The sequence below is a fragment of the Ursus arctos genome, unplaced genomic scaffold, assembly GCF_023065955.2.
Source record: "Ursus arctos isolate Adak ecotype North America unplaced genomic scaffold, UrsArc2.0 scaffold_8, whole genome shotgun sequence".
NCBI classification, from domain to species: Eukaryota; Metazoa; Chordata; class Mammalia; order Carnivora; family Ursidae; genus Ursus; species Ursus arctos.
In genome coordinates this window covers 63538272-63554726 of record NW_026623100.1, presented here as the reverse complement: position 1 = coordinate 63554726, position 16455 = coordinate 63538272, and the positions used below count along the sequence as shown (strand labels likewise).

Here is a 16455-nt window from a genome sequence, read left to right as displayed (position 1 = left end):
CTCAGGTCCGCCATGTTCTCCCATGCCAGGAGGCGCCACTCACGCCACAGCCGGTGTGGGTGGCCCAGCCTGCAGGGCCCTAGGCAGTGATCCTGTGATGACGCCTTCCCAAAACTCCACTCAGGGAAAAGTGAACCAGAGTCCTGTAGAGAGCCACTTCTCAGGGCAGCTTGAGGAAGAAGCCCCCAGAGCCCCTCTCTCACCTGCAGCCTTGCCCTTAGGTGCCCAGAGCCCTGGTCAACCTCGTGGACTTCCTGAGCCCCAGTGTCCTGCGGCAGGCGTTTCTGGGCAATCCGGACAAGTGCCCTGTGCAGCAAGCCAGGTAGGCAGGGGCTGGCTGCCCCAGGGCCAGAGAGGCACTCACCTCCCGGTCTTGCTTTCCCAGTGGTGACTCCTTGGGGTCTCTGGGACTTGGTGTGTCCACATGTCCAAGTCTGCCAAGGGGGTCTTATGTCAGGAGCGCCCCCTTCTGAGAAGTTGGAGATGGGCCTCAGCCCTACCCAACCTCAGGATGCCAGGAGGAAGCTCTGTGACATGGGAGCCCCCGGGGAGAGGGTCAGGGCTGGGACAAAGGCTGGTGTTTGAGAAACAGCATGGCCCAGCCAGTGAAAAGGGGAACCGTGTGGCACTGTATACGTATGCGGTCAGATTGAAACAGAAAGTGGAGAAACGATCCGCATTATTCAGTAAATTTATGGGGAAGGAGCACACTGGGGGACTTCGGAACGGGAGTGTTTTGTTTCTTTTTTTTTTTTTTTTTTTTTAATTTTTTTTTTTTAATGATTTTTTATTATATTATGTTAGTCACCATACAGTACATCCCCGGTTTCCAATGTAAGGCTCGATGATTCATTAGTTGTGTATAACACCCAGTGCACCATGCAATACATGCCCTCCTTACTACCCATCACCGGTCTATCCCATTCCCCCACCCCCCGGGAGTGTTTTGTTTCTTAAGTGGGGTGAGAGGTCCATAGGTATGTGTTTTATTAATCTTCATACCTCATGGGTACATTTATTTCTTTAACCAATAATTTTACAGAACCCACTGTGCACCCGGCAACTGTCAGTGCTTTAGAGATGATATCTGTCTTAAATATATTTCACGAGCATGAAATAATTCATGATGAAACTCATCCAGATTCATTGCGAATGCGCAATTCATAATGAAGGGGGCCACCGTGGGACACTAGTGTGAACTGAGGAGGCATCTGAGGGCATGGGCATTAGAGACCCCCAAACACAAGCCCCGATACTGCAGGACTCATTTTAATTTTATTCTTAAAACTTAAACATTGGATTTTCATTGCCTAAGTTCATTCGTTCTGCATAATTGGCGTAGGCCCAGTGCCTGCAGGCCAGTATTCGGACCCTCAGTATGAGAGGGTGCTTGCTCGCACAGCCTTGGGGCTTTGGAACCTGCCCTCCGGGTGTCAGGCCTGGAACCTGCCCAAGGGCACGTGTGCGCCTCAGCCAGGGCTCGAGGAGCCATCCCCGCCGCAGCACCAGCTCTGACCAGAGCTTCCGCTCTGGGTCCTCCTGCCTCCCCCTCTTTGTGCAGCGTGTTATGTAACTGTGTTCTGACCCCGCGGGAGAGCTCCCAAGAGCTGGCCAGGTTGGAGGCCATCACCCAAGCCTACCAGGTGAGACCAAGAAGGGCGCCATTTGGGGCGCTCTCCCCCTACTCAGTCAACACACCCACACTCAGGGAAGGGAAGGGCTAGCCCGGGTTGGAGGGACGTCACCCTCTGGGCCCCTTCCTCTGCCCCACCTGGCTGAAGGGTCTCGGGCACCTCGGTTAGAGTCATCCCAGAGGAATCCAGGTGGCACAGCCCTCCAGGTCCACCCGCCCTCGGTGGCTTAACCCCATGCTTGGCCTAAAGAGGTCAATAGCTCTGGGTGCTCCCTGGGTGGGCCTTTTCCTTCCCTGCACCCTGGGGGCCTGGCTGCTCCCCTTCTGCCCCCTTCCTCCCCTCCTCAAGAGACAGGCCACTAATGGCAAGGTTGCTGGTCCTGAGCCCCTGGGGGCCTCTGGAGACTCTTCCCAGGTTCTTCTCCCTTGTGCAACTTCCTGCCTCGCCCTTCAGAGCTTACAGTTCACTTAACAGCAAAACCAAAAGGTGAACCAACCTGTTTCCAATTCTCTGGAAAGAGATTTGCAATCACATGTGTTTGTGTTCTCAAGGGAAGGGTTGAGTCACCCTCTTGTGTAGGGAGATGGGGGCAGGGATGCCAGCCACCACACCCTGGCTGTCCCCACTGGGCAACCCAGGGCCTGTGCTGAGAGCAGCCTGCGTGTGTCCCCAGAGCAGCATGCAGGAGCTGGTGGAGTCAGGCCGCTACGACACCCGGGAGGACTTCTCTGTGGTGCTTCAGCCCTTCCTCCATGACATCCGGCTCCCCCTCCTGGCGGTACGCCCCCTGCCCTCCCTGGTGAGGAAGAAGAAATTCAAGGCAGAGATGCCAAGAGCTTTCATGAGTTTGTGAAGACGATGGGAAAGACACAGGTGGCCCTCCAGAGGCTGGTCTGGTGGCACGGCCTCCCTGAACACCTGAGCCGTGTTCCTACAGGCGGCCTGATGTGGGACGTGCTCATTACCACTGAGAGCAGCCCCCACTTTGCTGAGTACCTACCCCGTACCAAGCCCTGTGTTTTCCATGGGTAAAATCTTCACAACGCCCTTTGCAATGAGTTTCTTCATCCCCAGGTAACAGAGGTTCACGGGTGTGAAGTATCTTTCCTAAAATCATACAGGAAACAAGGGACAGAGAGCATGATTTGAACATATCTAACTTCAGATGATTCTCTTTCTGCCACCCACATACCACTGACGTGCTAAAGGAGGGTGCTGGGTACTGGGGTCTCCACACCCCACCCCGCCCATGCTGTCCCCCTGACGCATTGAGCAGAAGAGCTCCGTGAGCTCACTAGGACGGGAACTCAGTTCTGTCCACCTGGGCCTCCATGCTGAGTTCCTTGCCTAGATGGAGGGAAGCTGGAAGAAGCCTTGGGCACCCCTGATCACCTCCAGAGAGAGGAGGGAGGCGGCTGCCCCCGTGTCGGCTTTGCCCAGGCCTGCGCCTCAAGCTCTGCCCCATTCTCCCCACCAAGACCACCGGAACCAGCTGGCCAAGGGCTGGAAAGTAGCTTTTCCTGGCTGGCTGGCCAAGACCTCCTCAGGGACTCGGATCTCATTCCCTGGACCTTGGCATGGGCTAGGGCATCACACAACTGGGCCTAAAAATAAATATGATGCTTTTTAAACACATTAAATAAGGGGAATTATGGGGCCAGAAAGGAGGGTGGGGGTTGGGGTCACCCAAGGCTATTAATCTGTGGGATTGCTCTTATCTCCCTCTTGAAGTGATCTGGCCCCGGAGAAGGCCAATGTCTCGGAGCTTCTCCAGAGGGAGGGGGCACTGAGTGGCCAACCCCAGGTCGCAGCTGCACCTGACCACTGCGGCTCCTCTCTACCCTCTGCACCAGTAGGATCTTGAAGAAATCCGTTTCTCTTTCAGGATGGGCGCCTGGATATGTCCTTCTTCGCTCCGGACTGTCTCCACCCAAGTCAGAAATTCCACTCTCAGCTCTCCAGAGCCCTTTGGGTCAATATGGTAAAATAAGTGGGGTATCCCTGGGTTTCTGGGGCTCAAGTCTAGCAAAGCACCAGCCCCTACAGGATGAGGCTTGTTCTTGGCCTCCCTTTGCAAGTATGGCGTGAAGGAGCCACGGCTGGCACATCTGTAGAAGTCCATAGAACTGAAACTATGGAGCCCTTAGGATCCCAGCATCAACTCCCCCCTCTCCTTTGTGCTTTGAACTGGGCAGAGGGGCTCTCCGCAGAATGCGAGGCAGGCCCCTCACGCTTATTCAACATTTTCCATGTGCCAGCCGCGGGGCGAGGCCGCATAAGCTATGTTATCTAAGCTCCTTGCCAGCCCGGCCAGCCAAATCCCAGGAGTTGGTGAGGAAGCAGAGAGGCTTGCCCAGCATCCCGCAGCAGAGCCAGGAGAGGAAGCCAACCCCCCTGACATGAGGCTGCGAGCTGTCTTCACCGCAAGGTGCTGCCGAGGAATGCTCACTTCAGCGGGTCTGTCTTTTCTTCCGCCATAGCTTGAGCCGCTAGGAAGGAAAACGGAGACCCTGGACCTGGCAGCAAATATAGCCCTCTCCTGCCCCACTCAGGTAATGCGGGAGGACGTGCCCTGCCCCTCTCCAGAGACCAGAGCTCAGACCGGAGCTCCCCCCTCCCCCGGTCCTGCACCACAGCAGGAGAACGTCAGAGGCTGGGAGGACGTCGATGGGCACTGACAGGAGAGGAGATGGTGCAGAAGCACCTCTTTGAGAATGGGAGAAGCAGGTGGGAAGGGAAGCCTGGGCCCAAGCAGAGGCAGTGGATCAGGATGAGAGCCGTGGGTTCCTGGCGGGGCGGCGGGGGCAGGACGTGTGGCAAGAAGGCTCATTTCGGCAGCAGTGCGTGTGGCCGATGGGCAAGTCTGACTGCAGGTCAGCCTTAGCGAGAAGCTCTGAAGTCGTGGTCAGTGGTCTCAGAGTCTGGAGTGCGAGTTTCCAGCAGCGATAGGGTCAAAGAGGAGAGCAGCAAAGGGCACCAGGGAGCTGTGTGGAGGAGGGGAGAGGAGGACCAGCCTTGCCCCTGGGGCAAGGAAGCAGCCCAGGGCTCCTTTTAAGGAGGAAAATGTAAGTGGTTGTTGAACTTGATTTCAGGCCTTGGGTGGGGGCAGGTTCGCGTTCCCACTGCTTTCAACTCCCTTCCCTAGGCCCCGTCTTAATGGTTTTTTAACCAAATAAGGCCGAAGCCAGAGGGCCCTCAGCAGCAGTAAAAGCAGAAGGACCTGACCCGGTCTGGGAGGCTGGGATTCCCCCTGGGTCAGGCTGCCTCACCCTCTCCCACCCTCCGGGCTGAGCAGAAAATGGACCCGCAGCTCCCCCCTGTGTCTGCCAGGGCTCCAAAGACAGTGGGCACCCCTGCCCACACCCGTGCTCCCTGTCTGCTGCCTCCCCGAGCCCAGCCTCAGGCCCCATGAGGAGAGCCAGGGCTGTGGGAGGAAGGGATGAGTAGTGAAGGCCGTGGTAGCAAAGGGCTCCGTTGCTGGGTCTAGTGCTGGGAGCGAAGGAACAGTCAAATGACGTAACACGGATGCCTCCAGCCCGGTGGTCAGATGCCGGCTGGCGGGCCGCGGCAAGGTGCTAGGGGGCCCTACTGTGCCAGGTGTGGACTAGGTGCTGAGCATGTCCAGGAGTTTCTTGGGGAAGGGCCAGGCAACCTGGGTAGTGGGGGCATTTGGGGACTCAGAGCAAGGGCTGGAAACCATACTGGAGGTAAGCATTTGAGTGTTTTTAACGACCTATATGGCCATACTGAAAACCAGTCATAGACAATCCTCTCCAATCTGTCAATTCTCTGCCATTAAATAGTAAAAGTAATAACAACCCATTCCGGGGAGCCGTCCTGTGCTCTCCCTCCCCACAAACATGTACTAAGTACCGGGTTGGAGCCTAGGCACTGGGTCAGGGAGGGTCCTGTCACCATGGGCCTCAAGGTGACCTGTGCCCCTCCCTGCCCCAGACCAGGCAGGGAGCGCCGAAAGGGTGCCACTCCAAGCAGCATCTCAAGCCACCGCGGGCTCTGTTCCTCCTTCTGGACAGAGCCTGGCTGAGCCATTGGTAAGCAGACGAGAGCAAAGCCAGCCTCTTGGAACCCTAGAAGCCCAGCCTGGGGGAAGCGGTTGCCAGGCAACCCCATTCCAAAAGGATCCATCTGTCGGCCAGCCCCAGCGTCACCACACCAGGCAGAGCGGCACTCCGTGTTCCTCACGTCCCATCTGCCCCCGCCCGTGTGCCTTAGAGCTCTATAAACGTCCACCAGCCTCTCCGTGTGAGCTGACAGGGGCCAGGCGGCACATATTTTAGTCCTCGCTGTGTCTAAACATAGAGGCAACAGGCAGGACCCAGCGGGGAGGAGGGGGCCTGGATGGATGGGAGCACTGAGGAGCTTTCTTGGCCTCCTCGCAGCTCCTCCCCCTGCCCCAGCCAACCGCAGGTGCTTTCTGCCAGGCCACGCAGGGCCCTTAACAGCACTCCCTGGATTTTCGTTACACTTTCAGGTCGGAGGGATGCTCTTCCGGCCGGCTTTTGATTAGCTGCCCTGTGGACTGTGACCGTTGTCCCCTTTCGGCTCTCACTCCCTTCCCTAACCCGGGGCAGCCCGCTGTGGCTCCTCCTTGGGCTTTGCAGAAGGCAACTGAAAGATCCACAGGCTTCTCTCTCCGCTCTTACCCCCCGGCCCGCTCTGAACACTTGTCGGTGTGAACCGCCTCCCCCCGAAACCGTCTCTGCCTGCATTCCTAGACGCAGGGCCTCCCTGACGGTGCTGTCGTTCCAGTGGCTGTCCCTTCTTGTCTCGCAAATGGGGACGTTCTCCCATGGTCATGGGCCACCTCTGTTCTGTTTTCACTCTCTCCGCATCTCCTCACTCTGAGGTTTGTCCCCTCACTTCCATGGTTTCCTGGTAAGTATCTGTGCAGAGGACGACCTGTGTCTTCATCTCTCCTCTCTCAAACTCCAGCTCTGTTCTTCCAAGCTTGAAGAGAGGTTTTCCCCCTGGGATGCCCTGGACGGTATCAGGTTGCCCAGAAGGCGGCTTAAATGTATTATCAAGGTATCAACAAGAGCAGGGAACCAGAGAGAGACACCGGGAGGGGGGCACAGAGAAAGAGAGAAACTGGAATAATTTAAGGGCTAGTTCACCCAGTCTTTCATTTTGAGAAAAAGCAGAGATCTGCTGGGCTCCTTCTACTTTACTGTTTAGCAAGGTTTCAACTGTATTTTGAATTACACATGGAGGACACTCTTACCTTTTGAAGGCTGTGGGCTTCTAAATCTATCCTGCCTCACCCCACCATCACCCCAAACTCAGCACACATCCGTTCAAAAAATAATCTTTGAGCAAGAAATGTCAAAGCAGGAACGAGTATTTGTCCCCCAACTGTCTGACCCTTAGGACTTCCCTATTTGTGTCGGCATCGTGCTGGTTTGCACAGTTCTGCGGGTGCGAGACATGAGGTGCCCTGTCTGACAGGACTTCCCCTCGTGCCCCTCCCAGCCCCCTGTTCCTTTCCTACTGCCACCACCCCCTTCACACCTTCGCCCCGTTGTGTGCTAGAGGTCACGGGGCCCTTCCCATCGTGACAACAGAGAATTCTATAACCTGAGGATCTCAGCAGGGAGGGCCTCGGAGTCCTGTGTCCCCGTGTCCTGTGATAGCGGAGTCACTCCCCCACACCCCTCCCGAGGCACCAGCCAGCCTCTCCTTCGCCTCTATAGTCTCCAGGCAGAGCTTTTCCAACTGCCAAGTGGCTGCCCGTTGACGGGTTGTGAAATGAGCCTCGTAGGTCGTGAGCCAGCACACGTGGACTGGGATGGGACCAGGAAGACATGTCAGAGGGCATTCCATGTCCTTCTGTTACGTCCTCCTTCCCGTCACCACCACCCCCTTTCCCTGAGCCTTCCCGTCCCTTCCCTCAGCTGTCTCTGGCAGACAAGCCTTGCAAAGCCTGCCCCGTGCACTACGCATGTCCCCTTGGAATGGATGCCCGCTTGGGGTTGGCGCCTGGCTTGCTGGGACGCTCCCGGTGCGGTCTGAGTAGCACAGATCACTGCCACTCCTTCCCCGCAGACCCGCACACCTAGGAACACGGCCAAGAGGAACACGACCTTCCCTGCAGGCCACTGACTCACCGGGCTGACTCACATCAGGTGGCTGTCCGGGCACTGCCCCCTGCCCTCCCAGGCCGGCCACGCCGTCTGTGTAGAACACTCCCTGCGCTGGCATTCGATCGGCTTCACTTTCCAGCTACTGGTGTTACAGGTCTAGCCCAAGAGGGCAGTCAGGCTAACTGGGACCTCTTCTGCACACGATCTGCTCCACTCCGGGCCTCTAAACCGCTCTGCCTCACCACGCGTTATGACGTCAGTGGTCAATGAAGCCAGCCCCGGGCACCCTAGGCTACCTCTCTGCCCCCGGCCTGGACCTGTTCTCATGGTTCCTGCTCTGGCTTTGCTCCCACACTGCATTCCAGGGGCTCCCTTGACCTCTGACCCCTTTGACTCCCTCTCCCCTTTCTGGCCCCTCCCCCAGCCCTTGGGTCAGGTGACCAAATAGACCCTCCAGCTTGACTTTCAGCGCTCCCAGAAGGGCAGGGTGAGTCTTTGCCTTCCGGTTCTTCTGGTGCTGGCCGCTCTGGGATGAGCCCCGGGCCCCGGCCCCTGTTCCCCGCCAGGACTCCCTTGATGGGGGGACGACAGTAAGTAGCGATGCTGCACACAGCAGTCTCCTAGATGAGGTCTCTACGTCGCCCCCGTCTTGCAGCCGCTCCTCCGCGATTACTGCACTGACTGGGCACACTGGCCCCCGAGGCTTCACTGCCTCCTAGCGTCTCCTGCTCTCTGCCTGACTGGCTGGTGAGCCTCTTTACAGCCTCCCCTCATCCCAGCACCCGGAGCGGGGCCCCGAACCCATGGGGTGCTTACACCCAGGGGCCAGTTGTGTGTAGAATGCCCCCACATTGCCCTGCTCAGGGGCTGCTGGGACAGGCCCAGTTCGCCACAGAGACGTGCCCTGGTAAGCCCCCCTTGGCCTTGCACGCGTCTGCCCTTGGCTCTTGAGTGCACCTCAGGCCCCCGCTTCAGCTAGGAACTCGGAGACTCGGAAGGAAGGAGAGACACATGGTGTCCCGGGCGCCAGGGTCTGTGCCAGGGGCTGGGAGTGCCAAGGCTGCTCTGAGCCCCCCTCTTCCTCTTCCTCCCTGCCTGACCCACACGCTCCTTCACTGGCCTGACCCTGGTGTGAGGAATAGAGCCAGAAAGGCCTGACCGGACAGGCACTCACTACCTGCTCTCTACCTGGACCCGGTCCCTCCCCCACCCAACCCAGACCTCCCTTGCTCCTCATCCGTAAAATGGGGGCTTTCCGGGGTTGCAAACTCTGATGCCATGCCAGGCAGGAACACGACTGGGTGAGTGGGACCATGTATGGCACAAGAGGAAGGGGTAGGGCCAGAACTGGAGACCGTGCACCTCTTCTTAAAACATTCAGACTCTTCTCCCCTCCCCCACTTCTTTTTAACACCGTTCAGGCCCAAATAAAGCAGAACAAGACAAAATGTCTCCTGGCTAGAGTTAGCCCCCAGGCAGACAGTTTGCAACCCCTGGAACTGATCCCCAGTGAGCCTCCCCCTCCAACATTCTTGTTCTTTCTTACCCGCATTTTCTTCCCAAATGTTTAGACCATGGCCCTCCCACTCCACTGAGCACATCTGGTGGAAGCGCGGAGGGCCTGGGGCCACTGGCTGATTCCCGATCTCAGTCTTACTAACTCGCTCTTGCTTCATGTCATGTTCACATTTTCTCATTACCTTGCTTTTCCCCTGTTTCTCCTTGGTCCGTGTCCTCCTCCCTGCTTCAGTTAACCTCACCTGCAACCGAACAGACTTGGATCGTGACTGGGCTCGTGAGCAAACCGATTGTGAAGGAGGTGGGTAGGGAAGGAAGAGGATGTTTCAGGATGAAAGTAGGCTGAAATGTGTGAAGCCGACCTGAAGGGAGTAAGACAATCAATCAAATATATAATCAATACTCCCCAGAAAAGAAAAAAATGCTGTCCTGTGAATCGCCCGCCAGTGAGATTACAAAGGGAAGAAAATGGATCATTTGAGGACTGGGTGGATGTTCCTTGGCTAAGGTGAAAAGAACCCTCGAACTCGGAGTAGAGCATGCATGGAACCCTCCTGAGGCCTTTTCTTGTGCACCCCTTGCCAGCGCTGCTGCTACGTAAAACCCTCGAGAGAATGAATTAAATTATGTGTGTAGGGTTCTGACTATTTACATGCGGAAGAGTTGCGTTCAGTCAATCCGGAGGGGGGATTAGAGGTCCTCTTCCCTAAGTAATCTTCAGTGCTGTCCAATCACCTCTCTCTGTGGTTTCTGTTCTCTTGCAGACTGAGCCCTTCCTGAGAACGTTCCGGAACAGTAACTATACCTACCCCACCAAGCCGGCCGTTGAGGTAACTCCCGACGCACGTCTGCCTCTCTCAGGGATGTTTCTACCTGCCGGTGACTCAGGGTGGGGCACCCGTGTCAGACTACGAGCTTAAGCAGAAATGTACTTTCTTACATACTAGAAATTGGAATGTAAAAAAAAAAAAAAAGTTCCTGAACCATGAAATCCCAGGATTGTCCTAACATGTTCTCAAGTGCTTCCTGACATCAGCAACCAGCTAGAGGAGCTGTCAGTGGATGGGTTTTCTTCATCCTCTGCACACACCTCGCTCCTGATGAGGCAGCTCAGCTATTCAAGAAGGGGTGAGGGGGAGGCTCTGGGTGTGACGTGCCCTAGACTCCCGGTAAGGTGGAAGCTGACGGGAAGAATCTTCATTCCAGGGGCTGGGCCTAACAGGAAGCTGACACATACCCAGGTGGGTCCCCAGGGCTCGTCTGGTTCAAGTCAAGCATTCCAGTTCTGAGGAACCCCAAAGTGTTCAAAGCCTGTGGCTTTAGCCATCCAAAGATGGCCTGGGGGATCCTAGCGCAGGCCCGGTCCAGACAAGATCTGTCAGCCACCAGAACAGGGGCTCCCCCACCAGTTTCAGCCGAGCTCCTATGGTATTTGCTGTCTTGTCCTAGGGGCCAGAGGGAATTCAGCCCTGTCCTCAGGGAGTTAGAGGTCATTCTATACTGAGCATTTTCTATGTGCCTAGCAGTGTTCCAGGGAGATAGAGGAGGAGACCAGACAGATGGGTGCTACCCCTCGAGGAGCTTACAGTCTACTGGAAAGAGGCATCCAAAAAATAGCTCAACATAATCACGTCAGCTGTGGGGACAGTTCTGTGGAAGGTGATATGAGGAAGCATGATGGGCCGAGGGAGGGATGGCAAGTTCCCATGAGCTATGCAGGCCAGGCCTCTCTGAGGAGGGCAGACATGAGCTGGGACATGCACCACAAGAAGACTCTGGTCATCTGGGGAGCCAGAGCTGGAGTCCCAGGCAAGACCACAAGTGCAAAGGCTCAGAAGTGGGGCTGAGTTGGGGGTATTAGAGGAAGAAACAGAAGGTCAGAATGGCTTGTGGGCATGTAAATAAGGTGAAGAGTGGGGTGATGAGATCAGAGGTGTTGTCAGGGCCCAGGTCACACCGAATCCAAATCCCTGAGGAAGAAGATGGGGCTTTAGGTGGAGACATGGGAGGCCACTGGAGGTTCTGGGAGAGGGGGATACCATCTGGTTCACCTTACTAAAAGATCTCCCTGACCCTCTCTCCCTATATGGCAAATGGATTGAGAGCAGCAGGAAAGATTGAGGAAAGACCTTTTATAAGCCAGCTGAAGTACTGAGACTAACTTATATGAAATTATTGAAGGACTCTTAGATGCTAACTGCTGGGGAATGAGCCATGACGGTTCCATGGTTGGCGTAATACCACAGTCTGTCTTCTCTGGATTCTCTCAGGCTCAGTTAGCCAAAGGGAGGCTTATCCCAGGCAAACCATGGACCAAAATCCACTAGGACTGAGATGTCACCTGCATCTCGTCCATCAGGCATTTCCCTATTTACCACTTATTTATTTATCGGGTTCCTAAGTGGAGTGGGCACTGTGCTAAGTGCTGGGTATCCAAGGTGAGCAGAGCAGGTCTCTGCCTACCCTCTTAGATCTTACAGTCTCACGGACCTTTACTTCTGCTGCTAAGAGTTAAAACCCAGGAAGAGAAGGTGGTGTCATTTAACATCTTGCCATTGTAAGTGGCCCCCAACAGGTAGCATCGACCTTACCTGGGAACTTGTTAAAAATGCAGGGTCCCGGGGCACCTGGGTGGCGCAGTCCATTAAGCATCTGCCTTCAGCTCAGATCATGATCCCAGGGTCCTGAGATCAAGCCCTGCGTCGGGCTCCCTGCTTAGCGGGGAGTCTGCATTTCCCTCTAACCCTTCCCCCTGCTTGTGATCAATCTCTCTCTCTCTCAAATAAGTAAAGGCTTTTTTTTAAGATTTTATTTGACACAGAGAGCATGTGCAAGCACAAGCAGGGGGAGCAGCAGAGGGAGAGGGAGAAGCAGACTCCCCACTGAGCAGGGAGCCCTACATGGGGCTCAATCCCAGGACCCTGGGATCACAACCCGAGTGGAAGGCAGACCCTTAACCCACTGAGCCACCCAGGCACCCTTAAATAAATAAAATCTTTAAAAAAACCCGCAGAGTCCTGAGCACCCCCGGTCCTAAGGAATCAAAATCTGCATTTAACAAGACCCCCAGGGGATTCAGGTGAACTGGTATAGGGCACAGCATGGGGTTCTCCCCTTGTGACAGAGGAGCGTGTTCAAAGTTCAACCTGTATCTTAATCCGCAGGGGACGCGCCTGTCTCCCGCTCACCAGATATCTGAGCTACCTCTCAAGTGGTCACGGCTATAAACCTTTTTAACTGCTTTTTCCCCGGGTACTTGTCATCTGCACACAAGCGTGTTCTTGATTTCAAAAGAATTTCCACATCAGTGTGATGAATTGCGCAATCTCTTGGAGTAAACTGGATTATTTTAGATTAAGCAAATAATATTTACTAGATGTTTCATTTTGGCTCCCTTGGGAGAGGAGACTTTTTAACAAGGCTTGTCTTTACCATCTTCTGACTAAACAGACGAGAGGAGCTTCCAAAGCCTCTGGCTTTCACGTCCCCCAGAGAACTGGTCACCCAACTGTCACTGCTTGCAAAGCCTTACTGTGCCTTCAGCACTGGGCTTGCCTCTCAGACCCTCCTGGGGACGTGCAAGTGTTTGGAGCTCTGGGAAAGAAAGGGCGTCCAGGTTACAGAGGCATTAATCTATACACACGCAAGGAAGTGGTTGGCTATTAAGTTAAATATGCAAAACCATAGATGCACATACAGAAAAGATACGCAGAAACCAGGAATTTTATAATTGTAAACATTTCATAGTATTTTCCTATAACGCCCCAGCATCATAATCAGTGTCCATTAGCTTAATGTTAAACAGCCACACCAGAACCTACGTGTGATCTTTTCTGAGACATCCAAATCTATGTTTCTCTGGGAGATCAATGTCCCCCCGCCCCCCCCCGCCCCGCCCCCGCTCCCGCCCCCGCTCTGACTGCCGGCTCCATGTTCGAGTGCGGGTAAGTTGAGCTGGAAAATGCTGTGTGTGTAGCATGTGTGCCCACGCATTCTGTGTTTTGTGCTTAGGGGTGGGCAGACGCCCAGGTTTGCTCTCTCATTTCCCTCTTGGACCGTCAGCAATGAACCGTTCCTGCCCACGCGTGACCCCCCACAGGGCATAGTTCTAGCCTCCACCAAAAATTCCTTAGCTATTTCTCCTTGGACTAAAGCTAACCCTCCTGCGCAATGAGTGCTGGGCCTTGTATCTTTCCTCCTGTTGATTTAGAACTGGGGCAGCGACTTCCTGTGTTCAGAGTGGAATCCTTCCAGCAGTGTCCCCACCTCAGGTGAGTGCAAACATCATCATTACCCCTGCAGGGAAGGACTTGGCTAAGCGTCCGGTTGGCGGGACACCCGACAAACACACCTTGGAGCCCTGAGTAGACCTTGCAGATTCCCGTGCAATGCAGTCTAGATCGTGGGCGGCCCACGAGAAGCAAGTCCACAACCACCGGGCTCTCCACAGCTCGCACTGAATCTCCCTTTAGTCCCCGTGGCAGGCCTCCCCGCCCGGCAGGAAAGGTAACAGCCAGGGATGGGGGCCCTCTCTGCCTATGACCCTGACTCCCACAGCCAGCACTTTCCTGGACTACCCCAGCAGGAATGTGGCTCCTCTCAGGATAAACAAGAGCCATCAGGCCCATTATCGTCGGTGCCTTGGTTGCTCCAAATGGATGAAAGAGGCAAATTTGCTAAATCTTAGGTTGGGAATAAGTGTACCGGAGGCCTGTGGGACTGGAGCAGAATCTGACTCCTCGTCAAGTTTCTACTTTAAAAAAAAGACTCCCCCTGACCATCTGTCTTGTTTCCTGTCTCTCCTAGTCCATGAGCTCCGGCCAGGAGACATCAAAGTGGTGGCCGCCATGGGTGACTCGCTGACTGTGAGTACTGAGCTGGGATGGGCCTGGGCGCCAGGCAGGCTGTGTGCCGAATGTGCCCTTCCTCCACACTGGCTCTGCATTCAGCATTTAGCTGACAAGATTGAGAACCTACCTGTGGCAGGCACTGAAACACAGCCAGGCAGCCACGAGACCTCACTGGGCAATCTAGAACGTTCCGCCCCCTGCCCTTCAACAGTCCTGCTCAAACACCACCTCTTCCATGAGGCTGCCCTCCATTCCCCGTTCCCCACTCTTCCCAAGCATTTCATCTGCGTGTTGTGGCAGATTTATCCGAGTACGCCTGTCTTTATCGGGGAACTCATCTCCAACCACCCAGACTCACACAGTGGGGTGTGGGGATTACCCACACACTGCCCAGCGCCCCCTCACCCCATTTCAAGAGGTGTTCTTTAGGGCAGAGGGAGCCCAATTCCTACGTATAGTGTAGTTTCTCTACAGGAATTGTATTAGCCCAGTATTTAGCAATTACTCTACACAACATACTCTGCTAACAATTTTGAGGTGTAGTCATAACCCTTAAGAAACTTGTCAAGCTGGGAAAATAAGCAACTTACACAGAAGGAGATACATAATCGTGTAGGTGACACACGGGATTTAAAATCAAGTACTCACTTCTGGAAAAGCAACATCCCCGTGTGCGTGTGAATGTGGTTAATTTTGATATAAACATGGAGAAAGCTCTGGAAGGATGTACCCCAGAGTCTTAACCGTTAATTAGTTCTAGCAACGTGTATTATGTGGGTAAGGGGCAAGGAAGGGAAATAGAACCTGGGGCAGGAGGCAAGATTATAAGGTGGGGGTACGTTATTAAATTTTAAAGAATCTTTTTTATCATTTCACTAGTTAAGCTGAATATGTATTTTCTAAATCTCAAAGAGGACTTTCTCCATTTATTTTTTTTTTAAGATAAGGCATTTGGAGAAAGCTACATATAGGAGGTAGAAACTGAGAAGGGTCTTAGACAGGGAATTAGAGATTTAAGGGCTGGAAAGAAGGAAGTTCGGCATTCCCAAAAGGGCTGTAATGGGTGGCAACTGGGCAGACTGGTCCAAAGCCCTCCTGCTTCGGAGTGATTTGCTTACACCTGAGGGTTTGTGTGGACCAGAAAGCAGGGGGTGAACGAGGGAAGGGAAGTGGAAAACAGATTATGATGACCTCAGAACATTGGGGGCCCTTCCCAGCACCATTGGCCTGCACCTGCTCCCAGCACAGTTCTGGAACCTTCTCTTTGCCTTTCACAGACAGCACTGGGAGCCCGACCGAGCAACTCCAGCGACCTACCCACATCCTGGAGGGGACTATCCTGGAGGTGAGGATATTCTCCACTCATTTTCTATTGATGATGCTCCCCCGTCACCCCTCCAGAGATGAGCCTGGCTTTCCAGGCTCTGGCCCTGAGATATGAGGAGGCTCCCTGATGCTCATGTCAGTCCTGAGGGTGGGGGGAGTCATGAGCCAGGGGCAGACACTCTGGTTCTGACTTGGAAATATGAGGACTGGTGGCGCAGCAGGTCGGGGTGATCTTAACAAGTGTGCTTCTTCTTCCCCAGCATTGGAGGGGATGGCATCTTGGACACCCACACCACACTGCCCAGTAAGCAGCAACACAGAGAAGCACGGTCACTACAGCCGTAACAAGCCCAGGCTGAGGCCAGGGCCTCTCCCAGAGCAAGGGCAGAGAAGGTTATCTGCAAGGAGCTAAGTCAGCCAGCCCTGAAGAGACCCTGCCCCACACCTGGGCCCCAAGAATGGGCCCCCATCCCCTCTCACCTCTGCTGTCTGCTTCCCCCTCTTAAAAGACATTCTGAAGAAGTTCAACCCTCACATCCTCGGGTTCTCCACCGGTACCCTGGAGGAGACAGCAGGGCTGAATGTAGCCGTGGAAGGAGCCAGAGCAAGGTGAGTAGCCGTGGGTCCAGGAGGGAATGGAGGGCAAGGCTGAGAGATCAGGGTGGGGAATGGGAGGACAAGGGAAGGGTGGTGTCTGGAAGCCTGGCCCCAGAATGGGCAATGCGCACGGAGCCCTTCTGCGGGCTCGATCCCTCACGTGGATTGCCTCCTGTAAGCCTCACGCCTTTCGAGGGGGATACCAATGTGAGGACTCTGAGACTTAGAAAGTTTCCCAGATGGCCCAAGGTTGTCAGAGGGGCCAGGGTCAGGCCAGACCCACTGGGCTGTCACAACCTCTCAGGGCAGCAAGAGCACTTGAGGGTGGCCCGGCCCTGTCCTGCTGACTCTGGCCAACCTCCCTGCTGTGGGAGGCTCGGAGCAAACGTGCGAAGTGCTGAGAACTCACTGCACGGCCCCACGCACGGT

The 16455-nt window shown here is 54.9% G+C and overlaps 1 protein-coding gene across 1 annotated transcript in view; it reads left to right on the top strand.

Annotated features, from left to right (window-relative positions):
• Nucleotides 1–16455, top strand: part of PLB1 (phospholipase B1) — an 88381-nt gene that overhangs the window by 54404 nt on the left and 17522 nt on the right. The window contains exons 33-43 of the mRNA XM_044389961.3: nt 222–322; nt 1562–1643; nt 2308–2412; nt 3520–3615; nt 4115–4186; nt 10018–10083; nt 13464–13524; nt 14060–14118; nt 15381–15448; nt 15690–15733; nt 15939–16038. Of these exons, the coding sequence (XP_044245896.3) occupies nt 222–322; nt 1562–1643; nt 2308–2412; nt 3520–3615; nt 4115–4186; nt 10018–10083; nt 13464–13524; nt 14060–14118; nt 15381–15448; nt 15690–15733; nt 15939–16038 (854 nt within the window). The remainder of the gene's footprint in view (nt 1–221; nt 323–1561; nt 1644–2307; nt 2413–3519; nt 3616–4114; nt 4187–10017; nt 10084–13463; nt 13525–14059; nt 14119–15380; nt 15449–15689; nt 15734–15938; nt 16039–16455) is intronic.